The sequence below is a fragment of the Salvelinus fontinalis genome, chromosome 6, assembly GCF_029448725.1.
Source record: "Salvelinus fontinalis isolate EN_2023a chromosome 6, ASM2944872v1, whole genome shotgun sequence".
Lineage (NCBI taxonomy): Eukaryota > Metazoa > Chordata > Actinopteri > Salmoniformes > Salmonidae > Salvelinus > Salvelinus fontinalis.
Genome location: NC_074670.1, coordinates 69645243 through 69661082, shown reverse-complemented (window position 1 = coordinate 69661082; position 15840 = coordinate 69645243). Strand labels below are relative to the sequence as shown.

The following is a 15840-nucleotide window of genomic DNA, read 5'->3' as shown; positions in this document are numbered from 1 at the left end:
AGTGTGTGTGTGTGTGTGTGTGTGTGTGTGTGTGTGTGTGTGTGTGTGTGTGTGTGTGTGTGTGTGTGTGTGTGTGTGTGTGTGTGTGTGTGTGTGTGTGTGTGTGTGTGTGTGTGTGTGTGTGTGTGTGTGTGTGTGTGTGTGTGTGTGTGCGCACGCGTTCAAGCGAATCCTTAGCCTAAGGGATTCTATCTCAAATCGGCCAAATCTCTCCGCTACGACCAAATCATCCTCTTATTTAGTTGCTGCTTAGTGAGCTGGAAAACACCCTTCAACAGTTGAATCCACTCCCATCTCTCAAAGGAGTGCAGAAAAGGGAGGGTATACAACCATGTCTCTGTCAGTTAGCACCCTATACCCTAAGTAGTGCACTACAATATAGGAGATAGGGTACAGAACAATTACAGACGTATTATAGGATCCATTATAGATCGATCCTAGAACAACTATGGCATATATACAGAATAGGGTGCCATTTTAGACATAACCCCAGGAGGCAGAGTAACAAACACCTTTGGTTCTAGCTGAGTTGAGGCCTCCACCTCAACCCTCTGTAGGATTGTGGGGTTGTGATCTCTCTCTAAGATGTCGACAGGAGTTAATGAATATCTCTATCGCAGACCCTGGGTCTGCATCCCAAACGACACCCTATTGCCTACATAGTGCACTTCTACCTATGAGCCATGGTAAAAAAGTAGTGCACTATATAGTGAATAGTGTTCCATTCAGGAGGCAGCCTAGGTAATCCTGCCCTACAAAATGTTGGCTTCATGGATAAGATGTGAGATAATAGGTGGAGGAGGCCCAGTGGTATCAGTCTCTTTAAAAACACAACAGGGATTTCCTCCATGGCTGGCTAGCTACGCTCTGATCTCTGCCTTTATCTCTTTATTTGTGTGCGTGTGCGTGTGAGTGAGTGAGTGTGTGAGAGAGCGAGTGTGTGAGAGAGAGACTGATTGTAAAAAACATTAGGAACACCTGCTCTTTCCATGACTTAGACTGACCAGGTGATTCCAGGTGAAAGCTATGATCCCTTATTGATGTCACTTGTTAAATCCACTTCAATCAGTGTAGATGAAGGAGAGGAGACATGTTAAAGAAGGATTTTTAAGCCTTGAGACAATTGAGACATGGATTATGTATGTGTGCCATACAGAGGGTGAATGGGCAAGGCAAAAGTTTGAAGTGCCTTTGAACGGGGTATGGTAGTAGGTGCCAGGCACACTGGTTTGAGTGTGTCAAGAACTGCAACGCTGCTGGATTTTTCATGCTCAACAGTTTCCCGTGTGTATCAAGAATGGTCCACCAACCATAGGACATCCAGCCAACTTGACACAAATGTGGAAAACATTGGAATCAACATGGGCTGGCATCCCTGTGGAAGGCTTGACACTTTGTAGTCCATGCTCCGACAAATTGAAGCTGTTCTGAGGGCAAAAGGGAACTCAATATTAGGAAGGTGTTCCTAATGTTTTGTATAGTCAGTGTAGAAATACAATTAATAAAACAGATTGACTTGAATGGGGACTCCATTCCCATTCATTGTATTTCTATGCATTTAATCCTATCCAGAAAAGCTGTGCCCTGGGCGCTGACATTGTATGCGTCCCAAATTACACGCTATTCCCTGTATATACCATATGGGTTATTTAGGGAATAGGGTGTTGTTTGGAACACAGTTATTGACCCCAACTGAATTTGTCCTTTAACTGTCACTTTGTCAAAAGAATGCCTCTCTAAACAGACTCTAATGCAGACGGTTCTGAATCGATGCTGGTCACTTTGTCAAAAGAATGCCCCTCTAAACAGACTAATGCAGACGGTTCTGAATCGATGCTGGTCACTTTGTCAATAGAATGCCCCTCTAAACAGACTCTAATGCAGACGGTTCTGAATCGATGCTGGTCACTTTGTCAATAGAAGGCCCCTCTAAACAGACTCTAATGCAGACAGTTCTGAATCGATGCTGGTCACTTTGTTAATAGAATGCCCCTCTAAACAGACTCTAATGCAGACGGTTATGAATCGATGCTGGTCACTTTGTCAATAGAATGCCCCTCTAAACAGACTCTAATGCAGACGGTTCTGAATCGATGCTGGTCACTTTGTCAATAGAATGCCCCTCTAAACAGACTATAATGCAGACAGTTCTGAATCGATGCTGGTCACTTTGTCAATAGAATGCCCCTCTAAACAGACTCTAATGCAGACAGTTCTGAATCGATGCTGGTCACTTTGTCAATAGAATGCCCCTCTAAACAGACTCTAATGCAGACAGTTCTGAATCGATGCTGGTCACTTTGTCAATATAATTCCCCTATAAACAGACTCTAATGCAGAGTTCTGAATCGATGCTGGTCACTTTGTCAATAGAATGCCTCTCTAAACAGACTCTAATGCAGACAGTTCTGAATCGATGCTGGTCACTTTGTTAATAGAATGCCCCTCTAAACAGACTCTAATGCAGACAGTTCTGAATCGATGCTGGTCACTTTGTTAATAGAATGCCCCTCTAAACAGACTCTAATGCAGACAGTTCTGAGTCGATGCTGGTCACTTTGTCAATAGAATGCCCCTCTAAACAGACTATAATGCAGACAGTTCTGAATCGATGCTGGTCACTTTGTCAATAGAATGCCCCTCTAAACAGATTCTAATGCAGACAGTTCTGAATCGATGCTGGTCACTTTGTCAATAGAATGCCCCTCTAAACAGACTCTAATGCAGACAGTTCTGAATCGATGCTGGTCACTTTGTCAATAGAATTCCCCTATAAACAGACTCTAATGCAGAGTTCTGAATCGATGCTGGTCACTTTGTCAATAGAATGCCCCTCTAAACAGACTCTAATGCAGACAGTTCTGAATCGATGCTGGTCACTTTGTTAATAGAATGCCCCTCTAAACAGACTCTAATGCAGACGGTTCTGAATCGATGCTGGTCACTTTGTCAATAGAATGCCCCTCTAAACAGACTCTAATGCAGACAGTTCTGAATCGATGCTGGTCACTTTGTTAATAGAATGCCCCTCTAAACAGACTCTAATGCAGACAGTTCTGAATCGATGCTGGTCACTTTGTTAATAGAATGCCCCTCTAAACAGACTCTAATGCAGACAGTTCTGAATCGATGCTGGTCACTTTGTCAATAGAATGCCCCTCTAAACAGACTCTAATGCAGACGGTTATGAATCGATGCTGGTCACTTTGTCAATAGAATGCCCCTCTAAACAGACTCTAATGCAGACAGTTCTGATTCGATGCTGGTCACTTTGTCAATAGAATGCCCCTCTAAACAGACTCTAATGCAGACAGTTCTGAATCGATGCTGGTCACTTTGTTAATAGAATGCCCCTCTAAACAGACTCTAATGCAGACAGTTCTGAATCGATGCTGGTCACTTTGTTAATAGAATGCCCCTCTAAACAGACTCTAATGCAGACAGTTCTGAATCGATGCTGGTCACTTTGTCAATAGAATGCCCCTCTAAACAGACTCTAATGCAGACGGTTATGAATCGATGCTGGTCACTTTGTCAATAGAATGCCCCTCTAAACAGACTCTAATGCAGACAGTTCTGATTCGATGCTGGTCACTTTGTCAATAGAATGCCCCTCTAAACAGACTCTAATGCAGACAGGTCTTAGCAAGCAAGTCTCCTAAATTACAATCCAAATGGAACCCTATTATCTATCTCTTAGGTATTTTTCTTAAAGCTGAATTGTTGGTTCAGCATTTCCCTATAAGGTTGTATTCGGCCTGTTGTACCTGTTGTATTCGGAGCATGTGACAAATACAATTTGATTTGAGTTATACAGTGCACTACCTTTGACCTGGGCCCATCAGGCTCTCATCAAAAGTTGTACAGCATATAGGGAACAGGGTGCCATTTTCGACGCAATCTTAGAGTTTAGTAGACAGATAGAGATCAGAGGGAAATACAGACTCATTTGATCACATCAAATCCACCGGGATCGATACTTCAGGCATTGGATAAGCACTCTGTTTCATCCTGTTGGTCTTTCATTTTGTCTTGCAGGGGGATGATGAATAACCTTGCTATATAAAAAAAAAATATATATATATACACTGCTCAAAAAAATAAAAGGGAACACTTAAACAACACAATGTAACTCCAAGTCAATCACACTTCTGTGAAATCAAACTGTCCACTTAGGAAGCAACACTGATTGACAATACATTTCACATGCTGTTGTGCAAATGGAATAGACAACAGGTGGAAATAATAGGCAATTAGCAAGACACCCCCAATAAAGGAGTGGTTCTGCAGGTGGTGACCACAGACCACTTCTCAGTTCCTATGCTTCCTGGCTGATGTTTTGGTCACTTTTGAATGCTGGCGGTGCTTTCACTCTAGTGGTAGCATGAGACGGAGTCTACAACCCACACAAGTGGCTCAGGTAGTGCAGCTCATCCAGGATGGCACATCAATGCGAGCTGTGGCAAGAAGGTTTGCTGTGTCTGTCAGTGTAGTGTCCAGAGCATGGAGGCGCTACCAGGAGACAGGCCAGTACATCAGGAGACGTGGAGGAGGCCGTAGGAAGGCAACAACCCAGCAGCAGGACCGCTATCTCCGCCTTTGTGCAAGGAGGAGCAGGAGGAGCACTGCATGTGTACAGCCCAACACCGTGCAGGACGTTTGGCATTTGCCAGAGAACACCAAGATTGGCAAAATCCCCACTGGCACCCTGTGCTCTTCACAGATGAAAGCAGGTTCACACTGAGCACATGTGACAGACGTGACAGAGTCTGGAGACGCCGTGGAGAATGTTCTGCTGCCTGCAACATCCTCCAGCACATGACCGGTTTGGCGGTGGGTCAGTCATGGTGTGGGGTGGCATTTCTTTGGGGGGCCGCACAGCCCTCCATGTGCTCGCCAGAGGTAGCCTGACTGCCATTAGGTACCGAGATGAGATCCTCAGACCCCTTGTGAGACCATATGCTGGTGCGGTTGGCCTTGGGTTCCTCCTAATGCAAGACAATGCTAGACCTCATGTGGCTGGAGTGTGTCAGCAGTTCCTGCAAGAGGAAGGCATTGATGCTATGGACTGGCCAGCCCATTCCCCAGACCTGAATCCAATTGAGCACATCTGGGACCTCATGTCTCGCTCCATCCACCAACGCCACGTTGCACCACAGACTGTCCAGGAGTTGGCAGATGCTTTAGTCCAGGTCTGGGAGGAGATCCCTCAGGAGACCATCCGCCACCTCATCAGGAGCATGCCCAGGCGTTGTAGGGAGGTCATACAGGCACGTGGAGGCTACACACACTACTGAGCCTCATTTTGACTTGTTTTAAGGACATTACATCAAAGTTGGATCAGCCTGTAGTGTGGTTTTCCACTTTAATTTTGAGTGTGACTCCAAATCCAGACCTCCATGGGTTGATAAATTTGATTTATCAATCCATTGATAATTTTTGTGTGATTTTGTTGTCAGCACAGAAAAAAGTATTTGATAAGAATATTTCATTCATTCAGATCTAGGATGTGTTATCTTAGTGTTCCCTTTATTTTTTGGAGCAGTGTATATATATATATATATATATATATATATATATATATATAATCTGTTCTGCCTGTCAAATCAGATGAGTGACAGCCAAGGATAACAAGCGATCACTATCTCATTTGACATCACTCCTGAGCTCGCACCTGTGAGAGATAATAAGAACAATAAGAAAAGTGATCATAGAAGGATTTCAACACCATCCTTCTCATCCCCCCAGCGTCAGTAACAATTTGTTCCTAAACATTCCATTTCAATTCAAATGTGTTTTTCTCTCACTTAAAGTACTTTAGCGAGAGAAAGAGGATCTGTTGTCTTGGATGGGCTCTTGTTAAACCTCTTCTTTTCTTTGTTGCTGCTTTAGTGAAAATAGTTTTTGAGAGGGAAACACTGCTGTCATATTCAGCTAATATCCCATTCTAAACCAGCAGGATCTGTGTCCCAAATAGTACCCTGTTACCTATGGGCTCTGTTTAAAAGTAGTGCACTGTATAGGGAATAGGGTGCCATTTGGGTCGCAGACCACCACTTCTCGTTCACAACCGCCAGTGTGTTCTATGAAAAGAAAAAATATGTTATTTTTTTCAAGGGACTTGGCTACATTTCTCTGAATCCTTTAAATAAATTAAGGGGTTAAAAACAAAAAGCTAGTTGCAGCGATGGGACAAGACTGAAACTACCAATTGGATATCACGAAATTGTGGAGAAAACAAAGCTGCTATTTCCCTGTTTTAACTAGAAAGTTAATGTTCGTCTTTAGAATGGTTTCGGGGTAGGCTATACACACACAGAAGAGCAAGTCTATAAAAAAATACAAACTTTGAATCCTACTCTAAATCTGGTTTCTCTTTAATAACTACCCACTGGGTACAGACGTCAGTTCAACGTCTTTTTTTATTTTACATTTGGTTGAGTTGTCAACTAACATGAATTCAACATGAAATCAACAAAAAATGTCATCATGACATTTGATTTAGGTTATAAATTGGGTGAAGAAAATCCCAAATTCCCTTACGTTGATGACTTTTTGCAAATCCAATCAGTTTTCAATGTTTATAAAATGTCATCACATTGAACTTTTGATGTTGAAGACCAGTGGGTAGCATACCCTTTGCCTTTTACTAAATCCTTGACAGAAAAGGAAAAAGTGGGTTTCATAATATTTATGGCGACTCCTTAAATAATCTAACAATGAATTACAAGATGAGGCGCGACACTCTCTCCATTATAAAATATAGTTCATTGTAGATCCAAAGTGAAAAACATACTGTGATGTTTGGGTCAGAGATCTTCACCAAACAGAGCTAACACCTTGACAACCTCCCACTGTACTGCGGCTGGTGAATAATGACTCTGTAGATGCAGCATGTGTAACAGGGTTGGTTATGTTTCCACTTGCCTCTAAAGAAATGTGTATTTGATGTTCAAGCATTCTTATTGGTTAGTTCAACTCTGATAACAATAAGGGGTGTTGTGATTGGCCCCACTTGCAGATAGGGGGAGATCGCGAACGTCAGGTCTTCCCAGTATGAAAATGTGATGCAAGGGGTAGGTCACGTTCTGAATACTGTTTTCTATTTTCTATTTTACAATGTGTACAAGTTTGCTGTACGTTACTGATTTTATACATGTGTGGGTATATGGTACCTGTTAGGGATTGAGGGGCTTTCTGGGATGTGCTTTGGCATATGATTGCTGTAAATAATTGTGTTAGCTAGCATACACCGATGTCATGGTCACATAAGCCACGGCTAACACAGTTGTCTTCATGCTACAGATTTTGTCATCGACAGCCATCAACACTGTTAAGCCCTGCACAACTAACGTGCTGTTTCCCATTTAACAACAGGTATTTACACATGTTATATTTTGTATTGTATTTTTGTATTTTGCTGGCCAGTATGAAAATGTGATGCAAGGGATTTTGTCATCGACAGCCATCAACACTGTTAAGCCCTGCACAACTAACGTGTTGTTTCCCATTTAACAACAGCAGAAATAAATGATGCTCAACTGGGACCACTGGCCGAAGTTATTTATTATTATAAAACACAACGCATGGAGAGTACACTATACATCTGTTACACTGGTGCCGTGACTCGTCTTCTTGTCTTCGCCGGACGTCACGTGGAGGGATCGGAGACCCGGCTTCAAGAAGTACTGTGGTTGCTGATACACGTCTACAGCCTAGGTTTTGCATTCTGCGCAAGTGGAGTTCTCAGGAAGCTCCTGGTAGCATGAGTGAGTGGAGAATATAATATACTGTTTATTAGTTGTATGTGTTGATGTTATGATTATTTAGTGATGTAATTGGGCTGTTACGCTAGTGACCTTCGTAAGCCAATTAACGTGAGGGTGATGCCATTTTCTACCACACGGTGGCGACAACTATTAAGGCGTTTCTTGTTACTTTTCTGTGTTGATTCTTGGTCTTGTTAGACAACTACTACTGAACTTTTATTTTGAGTGCATTATGTTCAAGCTGATTTTATAGAAGTGTTAATATTGATTGTGATAATTTTCATATTTTTTGGGGGGGACTTAATATTTACAACAACAACAAAACAAAACAAATTATTATTATTTTTTAATTTATTTTAAAAATGGAAAGTTTTGGGAGAGGTAGGGGAGTTTTCATGTTTAACCCTTCACTGCCAGTGGGTAGGGGGGCAGCTATTTCTCCAGTTACTTCCACACCTCTGGCCAGGCCAACTACGCAGGCAAGTGTGCACCTTCCACATGATTTAGAGCTACCTCAACTCAGTGCATTCGAGCCAGTTTCACCTAATCCTAGGAAGGAGGATGTGTCTATGGATTTCCTGGCGGACATTGTTAAGCAGATAGGTTACTCCATAGGTGAAAATATTGCCTCTTGTTTGGAATCAAAGGCTATGGGAGATGGGGTGGGACAGAAGGTTGATTATGTTGGTGGTACCAAGGTTGGGGCCAGCTCTAGTCTAAATGTAGTGGTGGAAAATGATGTCAGGGAACCAGTGTGTTTCAGGGGGGATGGTTCAGAGGAATGCACAGTGCATGAGTGGGAGGAGACCATGTTAGTGTACATGCAGAAGAAGGGCTATGGTGGGCAGGAGAGGTCAGATGAAGTTTTGGGTAAGCTGAAAGGGCGGGCACGTGACGTGGTAAGAGTAAGCCTACGCAGTAACCCAGTTGACTTAAGCCAGGGCCCTAGACCGGTTTTTGACATTCTGAAGCATCACTTTAGCGACACAATCAACTCTGACATGCCCCTAGCTGATGTTTATTCTACGTTGCCAATGGAAGGTGAGACTCCGTTTGATTACTGGATCAGACTGAACAGAGCCATAGAGGTGGCAGAGGACTGTTTGAAGAGGCAGAACAAGGAGCTAGACAATCCATCACGTGTTCTGACTGTCATGTTCATCAAGCACTGTCCGAACCCAGAGCTGTCATTGATATTCATGTGCAAACCATTGCATGAGTGGACGGCTGCGGAGGTCCATGACAGGCTGGAGGAGTACCAGAGGAAGTGTAAGGCTCCAAGTCCCTTGCGGCTGGCCCCACTGGTCACCACACTGACGCAGGAAGTAAGTAGGCCAGTGTCGGCTGTTGCAAACTGTCCGGACCCCTTGCAGCAGCCCACAAATAACTCATCCGAGGCATTGGATCGTGTGATGGGCATGCTTGAACGGGTCTTGGAGCAGAGGCCTCAGCAACCTGTAGGCGGCTATAATAACCGTTTCCAGAGGAGGCCCAGAAGGGAGAACCCGCCTTTGCAATGCAAAGTGTGTGGGGATGCGAACCACAGCACAATGGATCATTGTTATTCTAACCACCTATGCTTCCTCTGTTATGCAGCTGGGCACACACGTCGGGAATGTAATTCCCGTCGCTCCATCAAACAGCAACACGACACAGCGTCAGGAAAACTAGCTGGCCCGCACTGGGTGGGGGGAAGTGCTGGGCCTTGTGAGGTGCCCCAATTCGATAGTGTTGTAGATTTAGAGTCAATATATTCAAGTGTTTGTGATGAAGTCAAGTCGAACGAAAAAGTCATTATGCAAAATACACAGAGAGTGCTCCACAACGATGAACTCTTCTATACTAGTGTGTTACTGGGGGATGTTATAGAGGTGAGCGCTATGATTGACAGCGGTTCTATGGCATGCACATTGAGCTCTACAGTGGTGCCACGCCTTGAGAAAGCAGATGTGCTCAAGAGTGGCCCCCTCAGTCCGACTGAAGTGGTGTTGGTTGGCTGCGGGGGGTTGAAGACCAAGCCTGTAGGTGTGTGTGAATTGAATCTGTCTGTGTATGGCAGCAGTGTCTCTGTCCCTGTTCTAGTAGTGGATGGCCAACGTGATGAGCTCATCCTAGGCAGCAACGTGATAAAACACCTCATCAGGGAGCTGAAGACGACCGGTGACTTCTGGGAGAAGATGTCATCATCTGAACACAATGGAGATGACAAACTGTTCCGTCTGCTGGCTAATGTAGAGAGATGGACAGGGACAGAAGTGCCGGAAAGAGTGGGCACGGTAAGGCTGAAGCGGGCGGTCACATTGGAGCCCATGCAGGAACATTTAGTCTGGGGCCGGTTGTGTACGCCTCAAAATGTATCTGCGGGCAGTGCTGTCGTTATTGAGCCTACGAGGGCACGCTCAAGACCAAAAAACATTCTAGTGGGGAGAACTGTAGCGACATTGTGGAGCGATGGCTGGGTCCCTGTCAAAGTTATCAATCCCTCACCAAAGCCAGTAACAGTGAGACGCAATGCCAAGATAGCGGATGTTTTTCCTTGCATGGCATTAGAGGACTTTGACACTGACTACATAGATGGGCCCACTGTCGAACCGGTCCCCCTGGTGCAGCAGGTACACAAAATGGATGACAATCAAGACTTTGACAATGGTAGTGGAGATAGCTTGACCGTTGACAGTGCTGTAAAACCGCACAGAGTGACAAGTGAGGTGTTGCATGAGTTAGGGCTAAGTGACATTGACATTGAGTCCACTCAGTTGTCGCAACAGTGTAAGGCCCGGCTAGTTCAGCTAATAGCCCGCTACGAGTGTATCTTCTCCCGGAACAAACTAGACTGCGGGAAGGCTACTGGATATGTCCATCGCATCAGACTCAGTGACACTAAGCCTTTCAGGCTACCTTACCGTAGGCTCTCCCCTAACCATTATGACAAGCTCAGGCAGGCCTTGGATGAAATGGAAGAGCGAGAGATAATCAGGAAATCCAGCAGTGAGTATGCCTCCCCGCTCGTGCTGGTCTGGAAGAAGTCTGGCGATCTGAGACTGTGTACAGACTTCCGATGGCTCAATGCTCGCACCGTAAAGGATGCTCACCCTCTACCTCACCAAGCTGATGCTCTGGCGGCCCTGGGTGGCAATGCCTTCTTCTCTACAATGGATTTGACCTCAGGCTACTACAATGTGGAGGTGCATGAAGACGACAAGAAGTTTACAGCCTTCACTTCTCCTTTTGGGTTATATGAATATAACCGTCTTCCACAAGGACTGTGCAATAGCCCAGCTACATTCATGAGGATGATGTTGAGCATTTTTGGGGATCAAAATTTTTCTAGCCTTCTATGCTACCTGGACGATGTGTTGGTTTTTGCCCCGACTGAAGAACTTGGATTGCAACGCTTGGAGTCAGTTTTTGAGCGTCTGAAGGCCCATAATCTGAAATTGGCTCCAAAGAAATGCCATTTCATGAAGAGGTCAGTGCGGTTCTTGGGGCATGTCATCAGTGAAGGAGGTGTGGCCACAGACCCGGAAAAAGTGAAGGCTATTGCAGGGATGACAGAGAAGGATCTCATGGAGGATAACACGGACGTGCCCTCCCAGGGGAAGATTCGGTCCTTTCTCGGAATGATAGTCTATTACCAGCAGTTCATTGAGGGGTGCTCCACCATCGCGAAGCCGCTGCATGGGCTGACAACTGGGACGAAGGCACCACGCCATGGGAAAGGAAAGAGGAAAAAAAGAATAAATAGGAAACTCACAGCAGCAGACTGGACTGGTGAGTGCAAACAGGCCTTTAGTCAGTTGAAACAAGCTCTCCTCGATCAGGTCATGCTAGCCCACCCTGATTTTAGTAGACCTTTCTTGCTGTCTGTAGACGCATCTAGTAATGGATTAGGTGCTGTCCTCTCCCAAGTGCCAGAGGATGGGTCTGCAGCCAGGCCCGTAGCATTCGCTAGCAAATCTCTTACTTATGCACAGTCAAAGTATCCTGCCCATAGGTTAGAGTTTTTTGCTTTACGCTGGGCAGTCTGTGAGAAGTTTAGTCATTGGCTAAGGGGCAAGCCTTTTACTGTATGGACAGACAACAACCCATTAACATACATCCTGTCCAAGCCCAAATTGGACGCCTGTGAACAGAGATGGGTTGCTAAACTCGCTCCATTCGAGTTTGACATAAAGTACATCCCCGGTCCCAAAAATGTCATTGCTGATGCACTCAGTAGACAGCCATTTGTGCAGCCGAGCGCTCTCCACCGCATCACAAGGGTTCCATACAAGGCCTTGCTGGAAGAAGCTGCGGGAGTACATGCTGAGAAGGTGCAAGATGTGTTCCGCTGGTCGAACCACCCATTCGACCTCGAAAGCTGCTCACCGTCAATTGAGGCAGAGGCCTGTGAAATTGTCATGTACTGCCAAACTACCTCCTACCCTTCTCCTGGTTCTCTGTCAAAGGAAGCGGTGTCAGCAATCCTGAGGTCGCAAGAGGAGGCTGGTCTACAGAACTGTGCGCTGCTACTGCCTCAGCTCACTCAGTCATTGGTGCCATCTGAGATGTCAGATGTGAGAGTGCTGTCCCGTGACGACCTGATATCAAAGCAGCGCCAGGATGATGCACTCGCCAGAGTTGTCTTCTACGTGGACAGGGGCCGTAGACCTTCTAGGAGGGAACGTGGCCATGAACCAATCGAGGCTCTGCGGATTCTGAAGACCTGGGAGAAGCTCACTCTGAAAATGGGTGTACTATATCGCGTTACCAAAAGTTTGCTGTCAAAGAGGAAGACGTACCAGTATGTAGTACCCACCTCAATGAGGGCGACAGTTTTGAAGGGTGTCCACGATGAAGCCGGTCATCAGGGGCAACAGCGGACGTTGTACTTGACGAGACAGAGGTTCTTCTGGCATGGTCTGGAGTCGGATGTGAGAGAGTATGTCAAGACCTGCAAGAGGTGTGTGTTCAGTAAGGCCCCCGAGCCAGAGGCCAGAGCTCCACTGGAGAACATCATCACAACTGAGCCCCTCGAGTTGGTGTGTGTGGACTTCTGGTCTGCTGAAGACTCCAACAACAAGTCCTTGGATGTTCTGGTCGTCACTGATCATTTTACTAAGATGGCCCATGCCTTCTTGTGTCCGAACCAATCAGCTAAAGCAGTGGCCCTTCAGCTGTGGAACAACATCTTCTGTGTGTATGGTTTTCCTCGTCGTATCCATTCCGACCAAGGGGCCAACTTTGAAAGTAAATTGATTGCTGAGTTGTTGAGTGCTGCAGGAGTCCAGAAGTCGCACACAACTCCCTACCATCCGATGGGGAACGGGGGAGTCGAAAGGTTCAATAGAATGCTGGGAAACATGATCAGGGCTTTACCTACGAGAGCGAAGCACAGGTGGCCCCAGAAGCTGAAGTCGTTGACCTTCGCCTACAACTGTACAGTCCATGAAACCACGGGCCACGCCCCTTTCCAGTTGATGTTTGGGAGAACCCCACGTCTGCCTGTCGACATGATGTTTGGTACGGTGCTACAAGACTCAAATGTTGTAGACTATGATGAGTACGTCAAGTCCCTGACGAGAGACCTGAGGGAGGCCATGGAGACTGTACAGTTGTCGGCAACCAAACAGCTGAAGAGGCATGCGGGCCTCTACAACAGGAAGATCAGAGGAGCTCCAGTGGAGGTCGGTGATCGGGTGCTGCTGGCGAATAAGGGTGAACGTGGAAAGAGGAAGCTGGCGGATCGCTGGGAGAACAACCTCTATATTGTTACGGAGAAGAATGGTGACATCCACATCTTCAAGATACAGAACATGTCGACTGGCCAGGAGAAAACGGTACACCGTAATCTGATAATGCCTGTAAACTTCTTGCCTCTCCCTGACACTGCCTTAGAGACATCTAATACGGGAGACCGTGAGGATCCGAGTGAGGAGATGGAGGACTCATCCATGAATGATATACCAGAAATGGACGTTGGTGAGAGGACTAGTGTGTGGGTATCAGAACAGACCTCGGAGGAAACACAGTCGGAGCCCTCTGAAAAAGAGACCCCAGATGTGCTGGAAGATGGGCCACTGGCGAGGGACCCTCAGAACTCACCACATTCTGAGGGTGCCACTGGTGGCACAAGCATGTCAGAGCTAACCTTTGGAGAAGAAATGTCCGAACCCTCTGAGGAAGAAAGACATTCTGAAGATGCCACTGGTGGCACAAGTTCCAGCAACAGTCACAGAACCCTTGACCTTGACTACCCATCAACTGTGGACAGTGACCCACCAATGGTGGTTGTAGTTGAACAGGTTAAACGTAATGATAACTCTGTTAGGACTTTCAGGTCAGGGGCTGGTCGAGTTAGGAAACGCCCAGTGAGACTCATTGAGACTATGCAGACACAGAGGGTTTTTCATACAGAATTCATTAGAGTACCTGTGTGGGTGTAGGATTAGAATCCAAGTTTGTAGCCACAATTTTTTTTTTACTTTTAACGTTCAAGAGACCCTATAGAGGTAATGGGTCAGGGGTCATGTAGGCCAAGGTTTTTCTGTCTGAGGTTCTTATTGTCACTGAGTGTACTGAACATGTAACAGGCATGTTTTCCTACGGGGTCTTTGAATTCCCCTAATTCTCTTTAGAGAATAGTCTTTGCACTGGAATATTTGGTGACATATGTATTGCAAGGTATTGCATACCTCATTTAGTTTCTTTGTAGTATGCAAGTGTAATTCAGCAGGGGAGAATGTAACAGGGTTGGTTATGTTTCCACTTGCCTCTAAAGAAATGTGTATTTGATGTTCAAGCATTCTTATTGGTTAGTTCAACTCTGATAACAATAAGGGGTGTTGTGATTGGCCCCACTTGCAGATAGGGGGAGATCGCGAACGTCAGGTCTTCCCAGTATGAAAATGTGATGCAAGGGGTAGGTCACGTTCTGAATACTGTTTTCTATTTTCTATTTTACAATGTGTACAAGTTTGCTGTACGTTACTGATTTTATACATGTGTGGGTATATGGTACCTGTTAGGGATTGAGGGGCTTTCTGGGATGTGCTTTGGCATATGATTGCTGTAAATAATTGTGTTAGCTAGCATACACCGATGTCATGGTCACATAAGCCACGGCTAACACAGTTGTCTTCATGCTACAGATTTTGTCATCGACAGCCATCAACACTGTTAAGCCCTGCACAACTAACGTGCTGTTTCCCATTTAACAACAGGTATTTACACATGTTATATTTTGTATTGTATTTTTGTATTTTGCTGGCCAGTATGAAAATGTGATGCAAGGGATTTTGTCATCGACAGCCATCAACACTGTTAAGCCCTGCACAACTAACGTGCTGTTTCCCATTTAACAACAGCAGAAATAAATAATGCTCAACTGGGACCACTGGCCGAAGTTATTTATTATTATAAAACACAACGCATGGAGAGTACACTATACATCTGTTACACATGGAGCATCAAAACCAGGGAGAACAGGAGAGCGATGTCATCCCTTCTTTGATCTGTCAACTATGGCTGCATCCCAAATGGCGCCATATTCTATATTCCCTACCGGTCCTGGTTAAAAGTAGTGCACTATAAAGGGAACAGGGTGCCATTTTTGAGCTACACTTCCTAAACACTGAGTCAACTGACTGTTACAACTTCTTATCTCCTTCATCCCCTGTCCTGCCCAAAGTCCTCTAACAACACACCCTTTATCTCCCCCAGCCAGGGGCTCTCCTTATCCCAAAGGCAGAGCACCCAGCCCTGCCTGACAAGCTGTACTGTGTGGCCGGGATGGACGCACCGACTGCATCTGGGCCCCCAGCCCTGGAGAGACAGGGAGGCTGAGCACGCCTCTTACCAGACTTCAATCTTCAATTCCTCTTCCTCTCTGTCCATATACAGATCGGCTACATAGCTACGCATCCATAGAATACAGAGTTCACGTTACTTTAGCTGTATTGGCAAATATCTCTAACGTTAATGTTGTTACAATAAAATCTTAACTGACTTGCCTAGTTAAATAAAGGTTAAATAAAATAAAAAATAAAATAAAGAACAATGACAAGTGATGACTTTGAAATATGTTTTAATG

The 15840-nt window shown here is 45.4% G+C and overlaps 1 protein-coding gene across 2 annotated transcripts; it reads left to right on the top strand.

Annotated features, from left to right (window-relative positions):
- The first annotated feature begins 6907 nt into the window (after positions 1-6907).
- On the top strand, positions 6908-15157 carry LOC129858392 (uncharacterized). Of its 2 annotated transcripts, none has more exons than XR_008760018.1 (3): positions 6908-7377; positions 7525-7769; positions 14616-15157. XR_008760018.1 is itself a non-coding variant. In XM_055927574.1 (3 exons), exon 3 carries the CDS (start codon positions 8132-8134, stop codon positions 14192-14194), a length of 6063 nt encoding a protein of 2020 aa, XP_055783549.1. In that variant the 5' UTR covers positions 7061-7076; positions 7306-7377; positions 7525-8131; the 3' UTR covers positions 14195-15101. The 2 variants fall into 2 exon arrangements, 1 of the variants encoding a protein (XP_055783549.1); XM_055927574.1 differs by having other exon boundaries at positions 7061-7076; positions 7306-7377; positions 7525-15101.
- The last annotated feature ends 683 nt before the right edge of the window (positions 15158-15840 follow it).